At 33.0% G+C, this 25589-nt stretch overlaps 1 protein-coding gene and 1 long non-coding RNA gene across 6 annotated transcripts in view; one reads left to right on the top strand and one right to left on the bottom strand.

Moving 5' to 3' along the window:
* Window positions 1–6092: 6092 nt before the first annotated feature.
* Window positions 6093–9097, top strand: LOC110039326 (cinnamoyl-CoA reductase 1-like). Its single transcript, XM_020744356.1, has 4 exons — window positions 6093–6239; window positions 6286–6471; window positions 6560–6745; window positions 7405–9097. The coding sequence occupies exons 3-4, from the start codon at window positions 6566–6568 to the stop codon at window positions 7777–7779; spliced, it is 555 nt and encodes a 184-aa protein (XP_020600015.1). The 5' UTR covers window positions 6093–6239; window positions 6286–6471; window positions 6560–6565; the 3' UTR covers window positions 7780–9097.
* Window positions 6660–25589, bottom strand: part of LOC110039328 — a 47610-nt gene continuing 28680 nt past the window's right edge. For 3 of the 5 annotated variants that reach the window (XR_002295505.1, XR_002295504.1, XR_002295508.1), the window contains exon 5: window positions 6660–6729. This is a non-coding gene — a long non-coding RNA (uncharacterized LOC110039328). Of the gene's footprint in view, window positions 6741–19536; window positions 19848–25589 lie in introns of those variants that run through there. The other 2 variants (XR_002295506.1, XR_002295507.1) reach the window with 2 other exon arrangements.

The following is a 25589-nucleotide window of genomic DNA, read 5'->3' as shown; positions in this document are numbered from 1 at the left end:
ATATATATTATCAAATATTTTGTACCCTTGTTACCTCTGTTTTTATCTTGATATGGACATATGACAACACAGTTCTACTTAATTGTATTATATATTAGGTGACTTCATATATTAAAATTGTGTGGTTTCTGCTGGGTAATATTATATTGGTACTTTGATATGATGAAACAATGCTTGAATATAAAAAAAGGGCTGTTTATTTGTAGAGTTTGAGGAGTTGGGGCAAATCCAGCCTAAATTTTTTTTGGGCTTCCTTAAGTGTAGGATTTGGATGTATTGACCGAGTTTAGCATTAAATTCTTGATTTGATTCTTTTTGCCCTTCTTTTGAACAGTTTTCTCAAAATTACCTCAGACTAAATATCTTGCCAACGAATAATTTTAGGGATTTAAAGTTCAGGATTTACTAAACCTTTGTTAAATGGGAATTACAAAGTTCAGAATTTGGTGAATCCAATTTGCTATCAAGCAACCCCAAGAATAAAGGAAAAATGAGAATTATTGAAAATTTCTCCCAATTTTTTTTCTTCTATTCTATATCTACTTGAATGATACTTGGCGTTTATACAAGGACTCTGCTATATCTACTCTTCTAAACAGCGCCTTATCCACATTGTCTTGGGCTATGTTTAAAGAAGTTACTAAGGTATTGAGGTTGAAGATTTAAACAGAAAAAAAAAAAATCATAAATAAATAATTAAATAAAATTAAAAGATAATTTGTTAGGAGCGAGGGGAAGCTAAGAGTTCTTGTTGCCCTTTTTTGGCAATGCTTCAAGTGCTTGCTCTTCTTCCAAATGCTTGATTAGCTCCCTATTTTACTGGTAATTTGTTAGGAGTCAGGGGAACAGGAGTCAGGGGAAGCTCAGAGTTCTTGTCGCCCTTTTTTGGCAATGCTTCAAGTTCTTGCTCTTCTTCCAAATGCTTGATTAGCTCCCTTTTTTACTGGTAATTTGTTAGGAGTGAGGGGAAGCTCAGAGTTCTTGTCGCCCTTTTTTGGCAATGCTTCAAGTGCTTGCTCTTCTTCCAAATGCTTGATTAGCTCCCTATTTTACTGGTAATTTGTTAGGAGTGAGGGGAAGCTCAGAGTTCTTGTCGCCCTTTTTTGGCAATGCTTCAAGTGCTTGCTCTTCTTCCAAATGCTTGATTAGCTCCCTATTTTACTGGTAATTTGTTAGGAGTCAGGGGAAGCTAAGAGTTCTTGTCGTCCTTTTTTGGCAATGTTTCAAGTGCTTGCTCTTCTTACAAATGCTTGATTAGATCCCTATTTTACTGGTGTGCTTGTCTTCTTCATATAATACTTTTTTCGATGAGTTTCATGTTATATTTCTCTTCGCCAACTTCAAACTCGTCGCTCCTCACTGACCTTTTGAATTTTCACAAATCTTTACTTTATTGTGAGTTCCTTCTCTCAAATCTCTTTGACAATGCCTCACGCATTTGCTCTTCTTCCAAATGTTTGATTAGCTGCCTATTTTACCAGTGTGCTTGTCTTCTTCATAAAAGGCTTTTGTCGGTGAGTTTCATGCCACTTTTCTCTTCACCACCTTCGAACTCGTTGATCCTCACTCACCTTTTGAATTTTCACAATCTTTAATTTATTGAGAGTTCCTTCTCTCAAATCTTTTTTAATGCCTTTCTCTTCTTCTAATACTTTAGATTTTCCTCTCTTAACTTTTTTAATTTCCACACTTTCTCTTGGTGTTGGCTCTATTCTCGCTCATCTTTTTTTTTGGTTTTAAAGTGGAGATCAATCGTCGCTACCTTAACTACATAAGCTCCTAAAACCCACAATTTCCATCTTGCTTATGATGAAAACTTTAACAAATTGATTTCCTTCTTTGAGGAGATGTGAATCGAGGAGTAAAAGCAAGAGACCTTAAAGTAGTGAGCAATGTGATCGATAAAATATCATTATATGGTACAATGATATAAAATGGCTCTAGACGCCTTAATATAAAATAAATTTTATGAAGGATTATTTATTTTTTATTCTTCATATTTAGAAGCTTATGAAATTATTCCGTTGGGAAGATGATTTTTCTGAAATTTCAAAATTGATTAAATTTCATGATCTTTTACTTTGATGTTGAATGCTTGGAAGTTAACTTTAAGGTGGCTTATAGAATTGGAAATCCTATTTTGGCAAATGACTACCTAAAAATTAGTTTCACATTGGGAAGGGTGTGTGTTCTCATAAAGCTTTAATATTACTTGTGATATTCTATCTTTATGAAGATAGATGTCTTAAGGTTTGAGGAAGCATTGACATATGATTAGATTCCTGATGCATGCTCTGTTTGTAACTCATTTGTTCATGAGATCCACAACTGTACTATAGGGGAAAAATAATTTTCTTGAAAGAATTAGATTATGCCCAAGTCTATATAGGTTTTAATAGTTGTCATATTTAGATCAGAAGAGGAATATATTTTTTAATATCCAGAGAGTTTATTGCTCATAGTTCTTCTATTCCTACTCATACTAAAGTTTATAATTAAACTTCTCACTTCTTTAATCTTAATTTTTATATGGAGACAAATAAAATCGATGGTTCGGGTGAGAATGCAAATTTTATAGCGATGCAAATTTTCGTGGATCTTGATTTAAGAGCACCTAACTATCAAAGCCATCCTCATAAAATTCAAACTCTTACTCCTTCCTATTATAAGGAAATGTCTCTCCATATCCAAAGTCAAAAAAACTTAACAAATAGAAATCAAAGGCTCAATGCTATGCTCGCCATTAGCCTCGCAATGTAGGAGCATTTTGGGAAGAGAAAGAACTCTTGAATGAATACATTTAATTTCTTATAATTTTATTGATATTGTCTATTTTTTTATAATAAACCATTTGCGCAATATTTTTTTATATCACAATCAGAAGAAGAAAAGTATAACAACTTTGAAATTGGTGAGATAATTTTAGTTGAATGAATATCTACGGTTTTAAAGTTTTTTCGAGCCCAAGTTTAACCTCAAGTCATTCATGGTATTATCAAATATCTATCTAATGTTCAATTCCATGTCATCATTATCAAAGCAAGTATAGTTGAGAGAAAAAAAAAAAAAACTCATTGGGAAGCTATTCATTATCTTTCCATTTCTTTTTAGCTTTACTAGGATAGTGCTTAGAGACTTCATTTGTATAAGGTGTTCAGATGACAAGAATGAGGCTTCCCACTTTTCATTCTAAAATTATTGAAATAAACTTGAAGTTGTCTGCCCAATGACTCAAGCTATCATGTTAGAATAGATCAAGGAGTTATTGTAACATTACTCAAAATCAAAGAGTAGAACAAGCAATAATTTTGCAAATGCTTAAAGATAATCCTTAAAATGAAATTTTTTTTCCCCAAGCCGTAATCATTCAGAACAAACATATAAATAAATATTTTGTTAGATCGCTTGCCATGAAGATGATTTAAGTTTTTCATATAAAAAGATGAATTGTAGGTATAAATTTGTTATATCAAGAAGCTTTCTTGTCAAAAAATGGTCTATTATTTCTCTAACTGCTATCATGTCTAAAATTATAAAGAAACTAAATTATAAGTTATTCAACCCAAAAATTTATATCATCCAAGGTTCTTTTTAAAAGGCTTTATATGATTACTGTTGTGATTATTAATACATAATTTGGCACAAAGGAATAATATATTACACAACTTCTAGTTTTGTTGATGGGGAAAATCTAAAAATCTGCATCAAGTAGCTGGTTAAACAAAAAAATATTTAATAATTGCAAAAACTTTGACTTTCGAGGCTTTGATATCAGAATTTTTTTTTAGATTATTTCTGCCTAGTTTCTTGTTGTGTGTGACCTTTAAAATATTCTTTAGGAACACTTTTTTCTTTTAACATGAATTTAAATTGCTCATGAAAAGTAAAAATATAAAAACTCGTATCACTTAAAGCACCAATTAGATAGGAAAAAAGAAAATTGTTCATGAGCTAGGACAGGTTCGTATATAGAAAAATGTTCTTAGTAAAAATAGAGACAACTTTGTAATATCATATAAACACTAAAATAGTTTGTATATAGAAAAATGTTAATTGACTCACTCACTATAAATTGAGTCTTGATGCGGGTAGATTTAGTATGTAAGTTTTGCAAATATTTTTCAATACTACAAAATACATACGACATATATAACAATAAATATGCAATATAATCTCAACAAAAATACATTTTTATGAAAATAGTTTATCTTCAAAACTCTTTTTAAACTGTCAATTTCCCTTTAAAATAATGCAAGTATATGTATCAATCATGTAATAAAGGACTCTAATTGAGTCCTAAGTTATAATGAAGTCATAGATATCGATCTCACAGGGAAGTTGGAAAACCTATAAGTAAATTCTTAAATTACTTTATAATTTAAAAATACAAAAATAAAAGTAAAGTGCAAAGTTTGAATATTAACTACTAAAGTAAATGCTATATAAAATGCAGTTGTAAAATGCAGTTGACTAACTAAAAACTAAACTTTCAAAAATAAAATTATGAAAACTAAACAAAGTTTTTGTTGACGGAAAATTCAAATTTTAGAAAACATCTACTACCTTATGCTAATGTGATATGAAATATTTGAGTGGTGTAAATGAAAATTAAAGTGTAGGTGTTTGATCATCAAAATTTGATATTCATAACTTTTAACATTTAAATGTTATAAAAGTTATGAATGAAAGTGTATTTCAATTTGGGAAAAAAGGGCATATATCTGTTTAATTGGCTTTGTTTTAAGTTTTGATCGGTATTTGATAATATTAGTTAAATTAATTAGTTCATTAATAATATGTAAAATCCTAAATGGAAAATATATTTAATACATTCATGCCACCCAATATAAGAGCATTCCTCTAACAAGTCATTTATTTCATATGTTGACCTATCTAACAAGTTAACTTTTTAAGATATATTAATCAATCCCATAAATTTATCACATAACAATAATTAATTAATTATCTAACACTTACATTTGTTACATATTTAACATTTTGAAGTTTCAATAATTTATTACATAATAAATTTTTCTTATGGAGTTACAAAAATTTCACCGTGACAGTCTTCTTTTAAACAATTTTACCACATAAAGACTCAATGATCATTTTTTCAGGAACAACTGCTCTACAACTGTTTCACACAGCTGCACCAAACATACAGTCAGCTTCCCCGCAACAGCTTCATAGGGCAGCACAGCTGCAGCTGCGCCAAACAGACTCTTAGTGTGCTTAATTGTCTTTTGATTGCCAAAAAATTGCAGTTGTGGAATTTAGTGGTGGAAATGGACTCAATATCATTTTAATGCTTGCTTTCTTCTTGTTGTTTGTACCACTTATCTAACATAGACGCCGCTTAAATCTTATGAATTTACATATCTAACACCAATGCTTTCAATTTTGTGATATAAAGCCACCTTTTATATGCATGAAGTCGTTTATACCACTTTTATGTGATTTGAATGAAATATTTAGGTGTTATAAATATAAAAAAGTAAAACAGTTGATTTATTTGTTAGCAATGTAATGAGTAAGACCAAAGATGTCAGAATTTATTTTCCTGTGACTTGTCGTTTGGGATAGTGTAAATCGTGGCACTCTATCTCAATTACAAAATTAATATTATCATAAATTTAATTGTAATTTTAATGAATTTTTTTATCAATCTTGATACTCAGTGTTAGGTTAGAACTATTTCATTTTTTTTCTTTACTATTATGTATTAATTTTCTGTTTCTACATTATCGAATATATTGTCTGTCAGTTCTGCTACAAACAATATTACTTAACAATGACAGAATGACCATTTATTTATAAACAGTTACAAATCAACTGTTTTGGAAAAACTGTCACAAACAAACAATCAGCTTATCCGAATAAATTGTAGGATAAATTGCTCATCAACAAAGCAGCTGCCCTAAACAGCCCCTTATTCTAATTTTTTTATTTTTTAAAAATGCAAAAATTTAAATTCCATGACATTTTTATGCCTATAAATATGCCTTTACACAAGACGGGCTCCCACCTTCAGTGTCTTTGAAAAATCTCGCGGCTTCTCTTCCCCATCTTCCAACCCTCATCGCCGCTGTTGAAGTGACCGCCAGCAACGACTTATCCATCACCACAGACCGCCGGAAAAGGGTTTGCGTCACCGGAGCCAATGGCTTCATCGGATCGTGGATCGTGAAGCTTCTCCTCGAGCGCGGATACACGGTGCACGGAACAGTTCGGAGTCTAGGTACTGCCCTAATCCTATCACCCTTTTCCTCGATTTTGATTTTGATCAACGCGGATATTGATCGAAAGAGTTTTGATTTATTTGGAGCAGATAAGGCGAAGTGCAAGCATCTGAAGGCGTTGGAAGGGGCATCGGAGCGTCTGGTGCTCTACAAAGCCGATCTGCTTGATCTGAATGCGCTTCGTGAGGCGATTAAGGGACGCGATGGCGTTTTCCACCTTCCTGATGATCCTGTAGTGCATTGCTTTGTTGTGTTCTGTTGAATTTATTGAGGGTCGTTACGTTTGGGTGAGAATGCGTCTGATCTGTGTTTGGGTGTAGGAGCTGATGGTGCAGCCGGCGATTGAAGGGGCGAGAAATGTGATCACTTGCGCGGCAGAAGCTGGAGTGAGGCGAGTGGTGTTCACGTCTTCGGTTGGGGCGATGACGATGGATCCTAAGCGCAGTGAGGATGTGGTCGTTGATGAGTCATGCTGGAGCGACCTGGACTTCTGCAAGAAAACTAAGGTATTGATTATTCCTCTTTTATTTCCTTAATTTGCAAAGCTAGAATTTCGCGGCGAATTCCTATATTTAATTGTTTGTTTATTTCTTATTTTCGTGAGCTTCATCTTATAAGTAAAAGAGTTTTCCATTTCGAAGTAGAAGGGGGATTCAGAAATAGTGATTTATTATATGTTACGAAAGAGAAAGAATGAGATGAGCCACTTAAATCATTATATATATTTCTTGCAGTTTTTGATAAGTAAATTAATTAAATTGGAATTAATACTGATCATCCAATATATGTTGGATTAAGGCCGATAATTTTATTCCCAATTTGAAACTTGCTCGTATTCTATTGAAGCTTGTATGACTCGAAATTAATATTAAGTTGTTTTTGGCTCGAGATTATCTCTCTTGAAGCAACTTTAAAAATATAAATTTAGGGAGTGACCATCAATTTCATCATTATATACACTTATTTATTGGTGGGAATTCATCATCTTGATTAGCTGGGGCGTTATACGTTCAAAAAGTAACTAAATCTCTTCTATTGTACTTCTTTTTTGAAAAACATAAGCGAATTTAATTCACAATTCACAATTCACAAACATGCACATACATCACATAGACGCAAGCCTGAACCAATAGGCTAAACAGCTTGCATTCTCCACAATTTGCAGAACTGGTACTGCTATGGCAAAGCCGTGGTGGAGCAAGCTGCGTGGGAACTAGCCGGGGAGCTTGGGGTGGATCTGGTGGTGGTGAGCCCTGTGCTGACTTTGGGACCCCTGCTTCGGGAAACAGTGAATGCGAGTGTGGCACACGTGCTTAAGTACCTGAACGGCTCCGCTAAGACCTACGCCAACACCGTTCAGGCCCACGTTCACGTCCGCGACGTTGCGGACGCCCACATCCTCGTCTTTGAGGACCCCTGCCGCTACCTCTGTGTTGAGTCCGTCCTCCACTGCGAGGACCTTATTCGCATCCTCGCCAAGCTCTTCCCGCAATACGCGGTCCCTACAAGGCAAGCCATCCAACCCCCACACTCTCCTTGAATGGTCTCTTTATGTGCGAATCGAGGGTATTCAAGAGTGGACAGCCGGGGTCACGCTCTTAAATTCAGAATTTGATACAATTTGGTCTTTTAGCTTTTTTGAAATATTAATTTTGTCACTCCTAAAATATCACTGAATGACAAGCCATCCACCCTCCACGCTCTCCCTGAATGGTATCTTTATGTGCGGATCGAGGGTATTCAAGGGTGGATTTAGCTAGGGTCACCCTCTTAAATTCAAATTTTTTTACAACTTGGTCTTTTAGCTTTTTTGAAATATTAATTTTGCCACTCCTGAAATATCACTTTGCCCTTCTTTATTTTTGGTTCTCCCACGTTGGCATCTTCCAAAACTTGGTACTTAAGCATTGAAAGTCCTCCGCCTTTTCAATGTTAATCATGTGTGCAATGTTAATCATGTAGTCGGCAATGAAAACTCATCGTTTGGGCATGCTTTGTTCAAGTCTTTGAAATCGACACCTTTGCTGTCCATTCTTCTTTCTGACTGACACTACGTTGGCTAATCATATTGAATATTGTTCTTCTCTTACAAATTTAGTGTCTATTAAATTTTTTGACCTCAGTGGTAACTCCTCGTCACTTAATAAGGAACTAATAAAAATGGATCTAGGGTCATATTCATTCCCTAAATTGATTTCCTTTAACTAATCGACTGTTGATTTGATTTTTTTTTCAAATTCTGGTGCAGTGTCTTCTACAGAAGATTCTTCGAAGTCAACTTCTACTTCAAGACAGTCTTACTTTGATTTATTAGTGACAACCAAGCAAAATTTTGTGTCATCGACCAGGCCTATCATGCCGAACCCAATGCCTTCATTTGAGATGAAAGTTTGATTTTTGTTGTTTCATAATTCTTTAAAAAGATGCAACCTGCCTTTTGAAAATTGTTTAGTCACAAAACCTTGTTAAACACGTTTCTAAACACACAGGGAGTACCATCCAATAAGCAATTTCATTAATTCGGTAGAAGTGTCTTCTTCTAGTTTTACAAAGACCTCGGAACTAGAAGAAGAGGAACCATGATAAAATTTTATCGGTTCCATGCTTACACATTGTACTTCCTTGACTTCCAAACCCTAGACTTTATGAGGGTCAATCAGAGTTAGGGTCAGGTGAAGGATGTTTGGAGCGAGAATGAGTGAAACTTATCCCTGCTTGATGCTATGGTGAGTAGGGAGGATGCTGTGCATATGCTAAAATTCCTATAACCATTTTTTATATGTAATGACATTTTGTATAAAATTTTAATTTGTGATTTTTATTCATCAAACCATATCTTCTCTACCATTTTTAATGAGTTATTATATATGGAGTAGCTTAAACATGATGAAATTGTGTTTTTCTCGAATCACTTTTGACTAGTATAGAGTAAATAAGTCACCAACAATTTTTAGTTGTATGCTAATAGATAAACTCTTAGACACTCTTAAAAAAGTATAAAACAATTATTTTAAATAACCATCTGATTAGATGGATTAGTAAAGTAATATTTCCATAAAATTTATTTGAACTAAATGGGGTTACTTTTTCTTTTAGGGTATCATTACTCTTTTCTTTCCTGCTTTCCTGCTTTCCTGCTTTCCTGCTAAATTAGGGTTTGTTTGGAGCAACCGCAACTTGTCCAATTTAACCTGATAAGCTGCTGGTCAGCAATTGATCTTGATGAGCTAGCTGACTGTTTGAGGCAGCTGTTTGAAAATAGCTGATTTGCAGCTGTTTCTGGATAAATGATCATTCTACTCCTATTAGGTAATGTTGTTTGCAACCGAAATGTCTTAACAATATATTTAATACTAGAGATGTAGAAAACTCATACAGAACAGTAAAAAAAAAGGAGCTTTCACTTAATATTGAGTATCAAGATTGATAAAATAAAATGAAAACAATTATTAAAATGACAAATAAAATTATAATAATAAGGGCAAGCAGGGTTAATTTTTCGACATGTATTCTGCCCAGGGATGTCGAATCCAATTCAATGTGGTTTGATCATACATTATACATTAATAATGCTAATGGTTAAATAAAAAATAAACCAAAAAAATTTTTCTTAAAAAATAAATTACATACATAATACATAGTTCTATTATATTTATATATTTCACATCTAAACTCTCATATCTATATATAGTACCCAAATTCTTATATAACATACATAAACAATAATATTATTATTATTTTTTTAAAATGAAATCTCTTTTCACTTATAAAAGTAAAGTATCAAATATTATGAATGTAAATAAAAAAATTTGAGTGTAAGATATACAATACATAAGAATTGGAAAACCAACTTCCTTTCCCTTACCCACATTATAACTTCACTACAATCAACCAGTTCACACTCCACTGATGCCATGTCTCCAATCATAGAATACCTCGTTCTCTTCAAAGTTTGCAACTCCACCTGCCCATCATAGATTGACGCCATGGTCTCCTCCCAACGTTGCCTCTCCATCTTCGACTTCGTCCACCACTTAGCCGTTGACCCCATCCACGACCGTCGCTCCTCTACAGTTGATTTCACCCATCACCTCCACAATTGCTTCCGCTCTAAACCCCTTGTTGTGGTATATAAAAATAAAATAGGAGAATGATCGACGATGAAGCGAAAAAAAACACGAGAAAATTCACACCAGAAAATAGTAACACAGCGGAACACACAAATTTACGTAGTTCGGCAAATTGCCTACATCCATGGAGTTGTAGAAGATTTTATTACATGAGAAATTTACATTAGTCGATTGTCTTGATTTACAAGAGGAATCTCCATTTCATTGCTCTCTCTTATTCTCTCTATAAATCGAGATACACTGAAAAAACTTTACACCGAGATACACTGAAAAAACTTTACACCGAGATACACTGAAGAAGAGAAACTTACAAGAGAAATAAACTCAATTTTTCTTCTGCCACAAGTCACTAAGAAGAAGCCAAGAGAGAAAAATTTTCTTTTTCTTATTTCTTCTTCCTTCTGCCGCAAGAAATTATTGCTTGCACTTCTTTTCTCTTATCCCGATGAAGCCCGAAGAAGAACAAAAAATCTTGACTTAGAAACCAAACGAGAGCCGCTGCGATGCCTTTTATCACGAATATGAAGCAGAAACGTCGCGACCCTTTGCGACAAAGGAGCAGTTTGCGAACAACAGGGTTGCGACCTTTCGCGAACAGAAGAGGGAGTACGCGCGAAAAAACGGGAGCGGGAGTTTTTGATTGTGTGCGGGAATGAGCGGACTGAACCAGACTCCATCCTTAACAAATCTCCCACTTGGAGACCGGGTACACAAACATCAACATCTCCTTTCTCAAACTGATATCCTCTACTAGCGGCGTCACATTTTTCTTCAAACATGTATCTTCCACCTCTCCAACTCAAAACTTCTGTATTCACTCCAGAAGAACTACTGAAACTATGAACATTTTTCAGTTTCTCAAGAGTAACAAATCTTTCACTTGAAGACTGGTACATAGGCAACAATATCTCCTTCCTCAAACTGATATCCTCTACTAGCAACATCACATTTTTCTTCAAACATATATCCTCCACCTCTGCAACTCAAATCATCTCTCTTCACTCCAAAAGACAAACCGAAGTTGTGTGCAACTTCAGTTTCTCAAGAGTAACACCCTTAGTCAACATATCAGCAGGGTCCACATAGCCTTGCACCTCCAAGCTATTTCATAGGTTACTCTTGCCGCTGCTGAAAGTCTTTTTCACCAAGTCTAGTCTTTTACCTCTTACTGTCATCACGCTCAGTCTTCACCCAAAACTGTCGGTCGTCATACGGCTGGGTGCGATTTAATTTAGTGTAATACAGTATTTAGAAATTATGTATTTTAATTTAAAGAAAATGGGGTCAAACTTATCCCATTGATTCCTACAATTTACCACTTGATAATAAGCTCAATTAAATAAACTATAGAAATAAATGACTTCCGTTTGATCTCTAAGTTTGCATGTTGACCGACATATTTCTTTATTCGATATGAGAGTCAAATATGATTTATTTTAAATTTGGGTTTTTTTTAAGTTCACTGTAAGGGCAAACCCCTATAGTTAATTATATCTTAAGCGAATGAATCACTTAAGAAAACTCTCGATAAATCACTTAAGAAAACTCTCGTTAAGAAAACTCTCGATAAAAATCAAGAATTTTTTGTTTTCATGAATTCGTAAGAAAGAGTTTTCAACGAACATGATTGTGAAATTTTCAATAAGGATTGGTTCAAAGATGAAGATTTTGTTTTAAAAATCAAAAGAAGAAAAACATGGAAGATTAAAGGTCCAGAATAGGTACTTAGTAATCTCCCAAACTATCCCAATGTTTGACTCAATTTAGGATGATATTAATTTAAGTTAAGTCTTGCCAATTTTATTAATTAAAGCTTAAATTTGTGTAATGATGATTTACACAAAAATCTAGAAAGATATGAGGTTTTACGTCGAGTGATTACCTCAGAATCCTAAAACAAGTTAGGACATGATGCATATCAGGACTATGCAGGAGCCTAACAAAAAGAGAAATTTTAAATCATAAAAAGCAGCCTCAGAATCCTAAAGATTGTTATTTAAACTAAAGAAATGTCTTGAACGAGCTGCCCACGAAATCTACCGAGCTGCCCATGTTGAAGTGTCTTCAAGTCTTCAGGTCCTCCGATCTTATTATTAAAATTTTTATATGTTTTGATAATTTTATATTAAAAATCTTATTATTAAAATTTTTATATGTTTTGATAATTTTATAGTGAATTAATTAAAGGGTAGTAAATGTATAATTCAAACCTAGGCCAATGCTAAGTTCACTTAAATTAAGTCTCTAATGTTATGATTTTTAGGTTCTCCCTAATCTAAATAACTTTTATTCCTTTATTATTTGTCCTTAACACATGTTTTTCATGTTTGATAAAAGCAATAAAAACATACATTGAGATACATAAAACAATATATAGAGCAAATATATTGTTTAACATCAACAAAATGCATCGTTCAATAAATCTTCGTAAACTAGAATAAAATCGGGGTTTAAGTTGAGTTATGTGATATTTGTGATTAATAATTGAATAATCCTTGAGTCACTTTATCGATTTTAGGGCTGAAATATTTTAAGTTGTTTATATATTATTGTCGGAGTTTAAGTATTTTATTTTAGTTATTTTTGTTAACGTATTATTTATGTGAAGTTGACGACTTAAAAACTGACTTAACCTACAAAACCATGCTTTAAAGTCTTGTTGTGCTTGGTTTGGTTTCAGTTTAAATTTTAATATTTTTATGTAAGTTTTACCCATCCCAATATGTTTTATTTTATTTCTTAATTGATGTTCAAGTTGAGGGATTTAGGTTTAACTTTTTAACTTAGGTTTAAGGTTATACCTAAAAGGTTCTTCTATGTTTAACCTATGAGTTAAGTTCTAACCTAAGGTTTAGAGTATGTTTAGTTTAAAGCTAAGCTATGATTAAGGTTTGTTTTACTAAAGATTAGGGTTGGATTAAAGTTAGCTAACCTAAAGTTTAGGTTAACAAATCCTATTGATTTAAGCTTAAATAACCTAAAATTTAGGTTAATTGATCATGTTGGTTTAGGGATAACTATCATAAGGTTTATGTTAATTAATCCTATTGATTTAGGGTTAACTAACCTAAGGTTTAGGCTTTAGAGTTAACTAACCTAAGGTTTATGTTAACTAATCATGTTAGTTTACGGTTAACTAACCTAAAGTTTAGATTAACTAACATAAGATTTAGGTTAACTAATCCTATTGGTTTAGGGTTAACTAACCTAAGGTTTATACTTGTCTAATCCTATGAATTAGAGTTAACTAACCTAAAATTTAGGTTAACTAATCATGTTAATTTATGGTTAACTAACATAAGGTTTAAGTTAATTAAATATATTTGTTTAGGATTAACTAACCTAGGATTTAGGTTAACTAATTCTATTAGTTTAAGGTTAACTAACCTAAGGTCAATCCTATTGGTTTAAGGTTAACTAAACTAAGGCTTATGTTAAATAATCCTATTGGTTTAGGGTTAAGTAATCTTAACTAATCTAAGATTTAGGTTAACTAATTTTATTGGTTTAAGGTAACTAACCTATGGCTTAGATTAACTAATCCTATCAATTTAGGGTTAACTAACCTAGGTTTAGGTTAACTAATTCTAGTATTTAGACTGGCTAATTTTAGTGGTCAGGATCACTAATACTAATGGTCTAGGTTAAGTCTAACCTAAGATTAAGGTTTAGTTTATGATGAACCTAATGTGTAGGATAAACTAAATTAAAGTTCTTGTTGACTAACCTTAAACTCCAAGAATTTTAGTCTGAACTAAATTATAGTATGACTTAAATCTCAAGTTTAAAATGATTTAATTATTCAAATTGGACTCAGCTAAATGTTAAGTTTACCCAAGCTAGACCCGAGCTAAAGACTGGATAGCCTAAAGCCCTAAATGACTAAAATTAAACTTAATAGGTGATTGAATCAATCCTTGAGTTGCCTGACCAGGTCTGTAATCAAGTTGAACCATACCTAAAGAGAATTGGCTAGGTTGGACTTGGGTTGAGCTCGAGCTAGATAAACTTAGCCTACATTAAACCTTAACCCTAATTAATGTGTTTTAAATATAAAAATTACTTTAAACATTTTAAAGTTTTTAAACCTCTGCTTATGGTCAAATGTTCAATCAGAGAGAGTTTTACATTTTTAAATTTTTTTTTTTAATTTTTAAGTCACATGAATATGTCGTTTTGTTCAAAATTCAAAATATAAATATAGAGACATTAAGATGGTTTGAAAAAATCAGAGAAGATTCCAACAAGACCATTTTTATCATTTATATTTTAATTTTTATGATTTAAATACTCCAGGATTTCAAAAATTAATTTAAAAATATTCATTTGGTGAAAATTTGTGATTTCAATTTTAAAAAATTCTTCTTAATTTTTTGAGTTCATAGCTTCTTTCAGTTTAATTTTTCAAGTTTTCTACAAAAAAGTTATGTAATTTTAAAATTAATTTATAATTATTGAAATTAAAAATTTTAAAAAATTGCAACGATATCTTCTCCCTCCCTCGACGATACCCGCGACGCACAGGAAAGAAGCTGCGGCTGAAACTTCCGTGAGTCCGTTCTCCACCGATTCTCAACAAAAATTGGCATTCTTGGGCACTTTTTGTTCAAATAAAAAAGTAGATCGCATCCATACAAATACTTAGGTGTTTTGTGGTTTATTTTTTGATCTGGAACGGAGGGAAGTTCCAGATTATTGTTTCAATTTAAGAGATATACCTGAGCCTAAGAGATTTGTCATCAATTAGGTTTGAATAACTATGCTTCATTGAGCGTACCTAACTCCTTGTGGCGTCGATTTGACGTCGCTTTCTCGTCGGGTTTGAGGTTCGCCGGAATTTAGCTCTGTTTCCGCTTTTCCGGCTATATCGGTGGTTTCCGTCAATGGAGGAGGTGATGGTTGTGTTCCTCAAGCCAATGAGCATAATTTTGCTCAAGAGTGTAGGTGGGTTTGGTGGCTCCAAAAGAAGTTGACTAGCTTTCCTCTCTTCTTCCTCCTCTTCCCTTTTTTTTTTTTTTCATTTTGGCCACCTTTTATGGCGAGGGGGAGGGGGAGGCGTGAGAGATTTTTTTATTTTTTATTACACCTGTAGGCGTGGGAGAGAGAGAGAGAGAGAGAGAGAGGCGTGAGAGATTTTTTTATTTTTATTTTTTATTTTTATTTTATCTATAGGCGTCGGAGTGAATGACAGTTGCCCATGGGATTGGATATTTACATGCGTGAGTTATAATAGAGATAGGATATTAGATTATATTACACAATCCCGTATTTTTTGTCCGGATCTGTTCTCGCAACGAAGTGGACATCCTTCCTGATTAAAATCGACATTCTGAACACACTCATGCTGTCTGTTTCGTCATCTAGAGTAGTTGAGACAACTTTCATTGACGGTCATGTCAAAAATGCATCCAATTTAACTTTTGTCAAATTTTTTAGTTCGCAATCGATCTTTCTGGAAATTGATCATGAGCCAATTAAATGGATTTAAATTCAATTGAAGTTGGATCTAAATATCTTGAATTTGATGTGAATTTGAAATTGAGGGGACTTTGGTCAAAGTGAGTGAATTTGGTCAAATTAGACCCAATAAATGGTCAAGAAATGATTTTAGAGGTGTAAAATGATTTTGGAGAATTTGGAAATTTTTGGGCAATGTGTGGCATTTTGATAATTATGACCAACTTTTGTCAAGTGATCAAAATATTAATTTAAAAGCTCTAAATGGTCAGGAAGAAATTTCGAGTCAAACAATATTGTCTGGTCATTTTCAACCAATGTAGAAGGTTTTATGATCCCGAAGAATTTTTTAACATAAGAAATGATTTGTTGTGATTTTTAGGACTCATTGGTTACTGTGGAAGATTTTGGAAAATTTGATAGTAAATATGAAAATTTTGGAGTATTTCTGTTAATTTGGGTAAGGTTAATTTTTGATGCAAATATTGATCATAAAATTACCCTCACGGTGCCATGAGACCAAAGAAACCCCACTTTGGATTCTCCATGTGTTGGTCTTACCCACCGTAACAAAGAACTAAGGGTTTGAGGAACCACCCACATGGGTATCCAAAGAGGCAAGGAAGCCAAACTAAACATGTGTATGTTAGGGTTCAAGCTTGTTATTGAAAGTGTGAAGTGCAAGTATGTGCTAAATCAAGCCACATTACCCAGGGTTAACCCTAAGGTCAAGCAGTCATATGGGGAACCCTTTTGAGCTCCTATATAGTAGCTCTACCTACAAAGTGCTAGAGGTAAGAACCAACATGTGAAACTTCAAGATGAGCAAAGAAGAGTTTAGAATTTCTATTGATGAGGATACACCATCATTAGTCCTTTAAAAAGTCAACAGGAAAGTCATATGGCTTGATCCTAGGCTTCTAAAGAAAAGACTAAAAACTTTTACCCAAAAGTGAGGTCAACAGGTACACTCACTCGTGTAATGTCTTCTTTCCTGGTGGAAGTTATGTCAGCTCCCACTTGCTCAAACTTTGATCTTACAAGATTTCTTCAGTGTTCTGTGGTTCTCCACCATCTGTTGTGAAACAATAGGAATAAGTGCCCTAGACTCACTCTCATTTTTACTTTCATCATCAACAGAACTATGAACTGCCAACAATAGTGCATCTTGCAGATGCCACATTTGTGCTATCATTCTCCATTTTCTTGGGATTCCTACAGTTCCTCTTTATATGGACAGCCTTGTCATAATTCCAGCAGGTTGTCTGTTGACCAGACTTTGATTTTGATTTCCCTCTATTTGAGTTCCCTCTATTTGAGTTCATGTATTTGAGTTCATGTTCTATCATCTCCCTCTGAAATTAACATTCAGTGTCAAACTCGTACCTGAGATTTTGCCAAAATCTTTCTTGCACACATCCTCAGCAAAAAATCAAATCACGAATATCATCACATTTCAGTTTACAATTACTAACAATTATCCTCATAACTTTCCAACTATTTGACAATGAAGCCAACATGATAAGTGCACGTATCTCACATCAAATTCAATTTTCACATACGATAATTGATTTGTGATAGTATTAAAATCATTCAAGTATTGTAAAAAAGATGTGCATTTCTCTATCTTCAAATTGAATAACTTCTTCATCAAGTACAGTTTGTTATTCGCTGATGATTTTTCATACATAGTTGATAAGACTGTCATGAGATTTACAGTAATCTTTTACTTGATGACGTGTGCAACGAACCTCGATAGGGTCAATCGAATAACCCCAAAACTTGTCGATCCAACAAATTCTATTCATCCCATCCATTCTTTCAGGTCTTTTCCCTAATAACGGAAGATGAAGTTTCTTCACATACATATAGTCCTCTATCTGCATCCTTTAGTAACAAAAATCTGTTTCATCAAATTTTTTGATCCCTGAAACATTCACTTCATCTGCAGCCATCATTTTTCCTCATATTTGAAACACGGTCTATGATACCAGTTGTTGTGGTATATAGAAATAAAATATGAGAACGATCAACGACGAAGTGAAAAAAAACATGAAAAAATTCACATAAAAAATAACACGGTAGAACACAGATTTACGTGGTCGGCAAATTGCCTACGTCCACGGAGATGCAGAGGATTTTACTACTTGAGGAATTTATATCAATAGAGGAATCTCTCACTTCATTGCTCTCTTCTTCTCTCTCTTCTATCTCTAGATCGAGATACACCGAAGATGATAAACTTATAAGAGAAATAAACCAAATTTCTCTTGTGCCACAAGCCACAAAGAAGAAGTCAAGGGAGAACAATATTCTTTTTCTTTCTTTTTCCTTCTACTGTAAGGAATTACTGTTTGCACTTCTCTTCCTCTATCCCGAGGAAGCTCGAAGAAGAACAAAAAATCGTGACTTAGAAACCAAAGGAGAGCCGCTGAGATGCCTTTTATCACAAACAGGAAGCAAAGACGTTGCGACTATTCGCGACATCGGAGCAATTCACGAACAGCGAACAACATGGTCGCGACCTTTAGCGAACGGGAGCGAGAGTCTTTGCGTGTGCGCGAGAACAGGCGGACTGAACTGGGCTCCATCCTTAAGACCCCTCCCGCCTTGTGGTTGTCCACCTGAAGGCTCTAATCATCAAAGATGTCTTTGTCGTCAAGTGGTCACCGATCTCGACAGAGACATTGTCCCATGGCCTGGACTGATGATGCAATTTCTGATCATGAAGTCGCTGGAGAGGATATTGGTGGCCGTGTTCGTTCATGAGGGCAAGCAGAATGAGGGCATGTACGTAAGTTTTAACTCCGAACGCTTGGCCAAGGGGTGGAACTTGCGGCCGATGTTTAATATAATAAGAATCCGACGTTCAACGATTTGTCCGCCAAAAGCCGTAATCAAACGTATCGGCCGCATTTTGAAAATATAGAGAATAAATGCCCCAAATGAACCCTTTATTTTGTTATCTATATTTATTTTTTTAATTTTAATAATAATTTCACATGTTATTTAGTTTATTCTATTTTTTATATTTTATCTCAAATTTTTTATTTGTATTAAATTGGCGCTACTCTCAAATTACTGAGTCAATCCATATTTTCTAGCTTTTCATCAAAAAGTAGGATACATACTAATTGATTAGCTAATAAATTATGTTATTAAAGCTTCTTTTGGAAGCAAGCTTTTAGATTTCACATAATAAACGCTTCGTACGCACAGAATCACAAGCGGGACCGCGCAGATGCAGACCTACTAGGAAATGAATGAATGAAAAAAATCCAACGTTCAAAATTTAACGTTTTTTGAATTAGATAATAATCAGATAATAAGCCAGACGCAGATATAGATAATTAGTTGGCAAGAATTACAACTATTATCTATATTAATTATTAATATTTATATTACAATCCAACGTTTTTTCATTTTCCCTCCGCCTACTTTAATATAGATAATAGTTGTAATTCTTGCCAACTAATTCAATTGTGACTTTAAAATTTTAATTAATATTCAATATGTTCCGCGTCTGGCTTAGGCGGACTTTTATTTTAATGTTTTACATATTACATTTTCATTTCTTGACTTAATAGAATCAACTATACTTCTTATAAGTATTTTCTCTTTTAAAATGCCTTTCTTAACTGTCTTTTTTCCTAGCGTTTCTATATAAGCATCGATATACAATTTAATGAATTGAATAATCGTTTCACTGAAGCAAACACAAAATTGTTCATAACAATGACTCTAATTTTAGTAGCTCGTGCCCTAACTTTTAACAAATACAATTTATGACAGCCTGATCCAATGAATCTTTATAATCAGTCGGATATATGTGGCTTGAAATTGAATTTCCATCCTTAAAAAAATATCAGAAATCTTTACCTTCTGGCATTAATATTTGTGCAGGTGCTCTGATGAGATAAACCCAAGGAAAAAGGCATTCAAGTTCTCCAACCAGAAGCTGAAGGACCTTGGCCTCGAGTTCATCCCGGTTAACCAAGGTATCTATGAAACCGTGAAGAGCCTGCAAGGGTTGCTTGTGAGGTCCTCACTTTCTTAGTTCCTCTCAAATGCCTCCTTAAAATATATTATCATGTAATGGTCTGGAATAAAGAGATGTTTCTTTACAGCATAATTCACACTTTTTATATACGTAAAAGAGTGATGATATATATATATATATATATATATATAGATATATATATATATATATATGTATGTATGTATGCTGTGATGAATATTTCGGTGCAAGAAACATTTCTCTCAGTAATGTATATTATCAAATACTTTGTATCATTACTACCCTCTGTTTTAATCATAATATGCACATATGACAACACAGTTCTACCCAATTATATTATATATTAGGTGTGTTAAAATTGTGTGGTTTTTGCTGGGTAATAGATTGGATCTTCACAATGCTTGGATAGAAAAAAAAAAGTTGTCTATTTGTTAGGGTTTAGAGCTTCCTTAAGTGTAGGATTTGGATGAATTGACTGAGTTTAGCCTTAAATTCTTGATTTGATTCTTTTTGCCTTTCTTTTAAACAGTTTTCACAAAATTACCTCAGATTAAATATATTTCAACAGAATAATTTTAGAGACTTAAAGTTCAAGATTTAGTAAACCTTTGTTAATAGGAATTACAAAATTCAGAATTTGCTAAATCCTATTTGCTATCAAGCAACCCCAAGAATAAAGAAAAAATGAGAATTATTGAAAAATTCTTCCAATTTTCTTCTTCTATTCTATATCTACTTGAATGACACTTGGCATTTATACAAGAACTCTGCTATATCTACTCTTTTAAACCCTACCTTATCCACATTGTCATGGGCTATGTTTGAAGAAGATTACTAAGGTACTGAGGTCGAAGATTTACACACACACAAAAAAAATCAAAAATAAATAATTAAATAAAATAAAAGATAATTTGTTCGGAGGAATAAGGGGAAGCTAGGAGTTCTTGTCACCCTTTTTTGGCATTGCCTCAAGTACTAGCTCTTCTTCCAAATGTTTGATTAGTTACATATTTTATTGTTTTGCTTCTCTTCTTCATATAAGCTTTTGTCGGTGAGTTTCATGCCCTTTTTCTCTTCATCACCTTCGAACTCGTTGCTCCTCACTCATTTTTTGAATTTTCAGAAATCTTTACTTTATTGAGAGTTCCTTCTACCAAATCTCTTTTAATGCCTTTCTCTTCTTCTAATACGTTAAGTTTTCCTTCCTTAACTTTTCTTATTTCCATACTTTCTCTTGGTGCTGGTCCTAATCTCCCTCATCTTTTTTTGGGTTGTAAAGTAGAGATCAATCCTCGCTACATAAACTACCTATGCTCCTAAAACCAACAATTTCCATCTTGCTTATGATGAAAGATTTAACAAATTGATTTCTTTCTTTGAGGAGATGTGAATCGAGGAATACAAGTAAGAAACCACATTGTGGTGAGCAATGAGATTGATAAAATATCATTATATGGTACAATGCTATAAAATTGCTCTAGGTGCCTTAATATAAAATAAATTTTATGAAGGATTATTTATTTATTTTTTATTCTTCATATTTTATTTTTTATTCTTCATATTTCAAAACTTTGGAAATTGCTCCGTTGGGAGGATGATTTTTCTGAAATTTCATGATCTTTTACCTCGATGTTGAATATTTGGAAGTTACTTTAAAGTGGCTTATAGAATTAAAATCCTATTTTGATGAAATGCTGCCTAAAAAATTAGTTTTACATTGGAAAGGGTGTGTGCACTCATAAAGCTTACATATTATTATGATTGTCTATCTTGATGAAGATAAATGTCTTAGGTTTGAGGAAGCGGGGACTTATTATTAGAAACTTGATGCATGTTCTATTTGTAACTCATTTGTTCATGAGATCCACAATTGTACTACAGAGGTAAAATAATTTACTTCGAACAAGAAGATTATGCTTAACTCTAAAGGTTTTAGTAGTTGTCACATTTAGAGTACAAGAGGAAGACATTTTTCAATATCTAGAGACTCTATTGCTCATAATTTTATATTCCTACACATAATAAAGTTTCTAATCAAACTCTTTACATTTTTACCATATTATCAACTCAAATACCAAATGTGTCTCACTTCTTTAATCTTCCTTTACCTTTATCATTCTTTCTGCTATTGAACCAAATAATATCGATGGTTTGAGTGAGAATGCAAACTTTATAGCGATGCAAATTTTCATGGATCTTGATTTCAAAGCGCTAAACTATCAAAGCCATCCTCACAAATTCCCATAACAAACTCCTACTCTTTCCTAAGGTAATATTTGTTATAAGGAAATATCTATCCATATCCAAAGTAAACAAAAATTAACAAATAGTTAACAAATAGAAATCAATGCTATGCCCGCTATTAGCCTTGCAATGTAGGAGCATTTTGGGAAGAGAGAGAATTCTTGAATGCATAAATTTAATTTCTTATAATATTATTGATCTTGTCTATTTTTTGAGAATAAACCATTTGTGCAATATTATTTTATATCACAATCAGAAGAAGAAGAGTACAACAACTTTGATATTGGTGAGATAAATTTAGTTGAACGAATATCTATGGTTTTAAAGCATTTCGAAACCAAATTTAACCTCAAGTCATTCATGGTATTATCAAATATCCATCTAATGTAAAATTCCATGCCATCAGTATTAAAACAAGTATAGTTGAGAGAAAAAAAAAACTTGAAGTACTTAGAGACTTCATGTTATAAGGTGTTTAGATTTACTATGATAGTGCTTAGAGACATCATTTGTATAAGGTGTTTAGATGATAAGATTGAGGCTTCCCACTTTTCATTCTAAAATTATTGAAAGAAACTTGAAGTTGTCTACCAAAGGGGCTCAAGCTATCATGTCAGAATAGATCAAGGAGTAATGTTAAGATTACTCAAAATCAAAGAGTAGAGCAAGCAAGAATTTTGCAAATGCTTAGAGTTAATCCCTAAAATGAAAAATTTCTTCCTCGAGCCATAATCATTCAAAATAAACTTATAAATGCTTATTCTATTAGATGGCTTACATGTCATGATGATGATTTGAGTTTTCCATATAAAAGGATGGATTGCAGGTATAGATTTAGTTTTATCAAGAAGTTTTCTTATAAAAAATTGGCCTATTACTTCTCAAACTGCTATCATGTCTAAAATTATTAAATGAAACTATATTAAAGATATTCAACCCAAAAATTTATATCATCGAAGGTTCTTTTTAAAATGCGTTATATGATTACTGTTGCGATTATTAATACCTAATTTGGCACAAAGGAATAATATATTCTGTAACTACTTTTGTTGATGGTGAAAATCTAAAAATCTACATCAAGTATTTAATAATTGCAAAATCGAGGCTTTGATATCTGAATCTTTTTTTAAGATTATGTATGTCTAGTTTCTTGATGTGTAAGACCTTTAAAATATTCTTGAGGCAAGCTTTTTTCTTTTAGCAAGAACTTAAACTTCCCTTGAAAAGTAAAAATATAAAAACCTATACCCCTCAAAACACCAATTAGATCGGGAAAAAAAAAAAGTTCAGGAGGAAAAATGTTAGTTGGCCCACTCACTATAAATAAAGTCTACATTGTAATATCATATAAACACTAAAATCATTTGAATTTAGCTATCATGATTGCTTATGGCCTACCAAACATTCAAAAGAAGGAAAAGATTTAAATTTCTTTATTCATGATAAAGAATAAGTTGGTTATGCTCAAAACCTACGATATATATTGAATCTTTGTTGAATCATGTTAGGTATGTTAGTTCAGAACATCATACTCAAATTGACATTATTAGAACATTATGTAAGTTCAACTCTGTTAGGTAAGTCAAAACATCTTGCTCTAGATTTTAAATCATGTTAGCTCAATCATCATATGTCAATTGGATAAAAAGCTAACTTATAACAACAACAATAATGAAAAAAGTTCAATAGTTAGATAGATATATATTAAAACATTAGATTCCTACCAAATACTACATACAATAATTATTACTAAAAGAAGCTGAAATCTCATGGAAAGACATTTTCCGAAAAATTTAATTAGCATCAAGAGCCTGGAGCAGCTAAGAACAAAATTTCCAACAAAAGTAAATATCTGAGCAACTTTAATTATTTATAAAAAAAGTTGAGAATGAGATTCTTGATGTGTTTATATTATTGCATGAAAATGTAAGATTATTAATAGTTTTAGGACTATTCTATATCAGAAACTAAGTAAATAAAGAGTACTCAAAAGAATAGCCTCTAAACCGAATAAATTTAGCCGAACATGATATACCCTATATATTATATTATATAGCCAAGTCAAGTACATGACAAAATGTTTGTCTAAAATCTATTTATAAAGAATTTCTTGCATCCTCTAAATAATATTAAATAGATCCATTAAATCATGAATAATAATATTAGAAAAGCATGTGATCGTAATAATATTATTATATATACATGTACAAAAATTGATGTGTATATATATATATATATATATATATGTTTGATTGAAAGAGCAACTCGTGGCTCCTTATGCGTTAATGATAATAGAGATAATACAATTATGGGAGGGAAGGAGGATTCCTACTAAAAAAGCAAAAAGATACATTGAAAACTAATGGTTCCTCCGTCCACATACAACACCACACAAAAAAAGACTTAGAACAAGCCATCACTTCCAAAATTACATGTAACCAAAAAAGATATGACAATCAAAAGTAGTAATCCAAAAATGAACTTGTAGGTCAAGTGCAAAACAGAACTATGCAATCCTAAATCCAATTATCTTGAAACTGCACAATCTTCCAATCTGAGTGCAAAATTGTGACAAAATAACAGTCCTGTAGGAGAAAACAAAATAGTAATATGTCGTCGTCTAAGAACCTGTATAGATCATATCTGTTAGTAGAATAAATGACATTGAGGGGATACGACATTAAAAGAGGAGTCTTTGTAAGCCACTGATAATTCAAGCTGCAGAGAGAGAGGGCCCGAGAAATAGTAAAGACCAATACCAGCAGCCTAAACCTCCAACAACCATTGCAAAATAAAGCACCATTCATCCTCCCCTTATAGAAAAGGAAAGCATCATCAAATCATCCAGTATTTCTCAAATAAGCATTAAGAGCTATCAGACTCCAAACCATAAAAGTATGCAAAAAACAGGGATCATGGGCCTCCAATATATTCCTGAAATATTGCCACAAAAAAGGGAGCCATGTGCCTCCCAATAAAACCTTTTCTCTTGCCTCCAAACAGAACATATATAAGTGTTTGATGTACACCACCCAGCAAAAAGGAAAGATCCAAATGAGAATGGGATAAAACAAGCCATCAAAAGCCCTGCAGTACAGCAACCTCAAGCACGTAAATAGGGAACATCAATAATATCATCATGAATCAAATTGGAGAAGGGGAGAGGGGGGGGTTTGCCCAATATAAATGCCATTATACCCATATTTAGCCAGCCAATCTGCAGGCCTATTTCCTTCCCGATTAACAAAATTATACTGAATAGAGAGATTAAAGCTAGCCACCATACAACCTATTCGAGTAATCAAAATCATCATATTCTAAAGAGGCTTTACCTTGCCCGTTAAAGTGTGAAAAAGAACTTGAGAATCAGTTTCAATAATGAGATTAGAGAAGCCATAGAAAGTGACAGTATGTAGAGCACCCAAAACAACCCTAGTTTCAGCTTCCAAAGGAGAAGATGCAAAGCAAGGTGAAGCAAAGAAAACCAGACACTGACCACTA

This window comes from Phalaenopsis equestris, unplaced genomic scaffold (genome assembly GCF_001263595.1).
Source record: "Phalaenopsis equestris unplaced genomic scaffold, ASM126359v1 Scaffold000002, whole genome shotgun sequence".
NCBI classification, from domain to species: domain Eukaryota; kingdom Viridiplantae; phylum Streptophyta; class Magnoliopsida; order Asparagales; family Orchidaceae; genus Phalaenopsis; species Phalaenopsis equestris.
The sequence above is the reverse complement of the archived record's forward strand: the minus strand, read 5'-3'. Positions and strand labels throughout refer to the sequence as shown.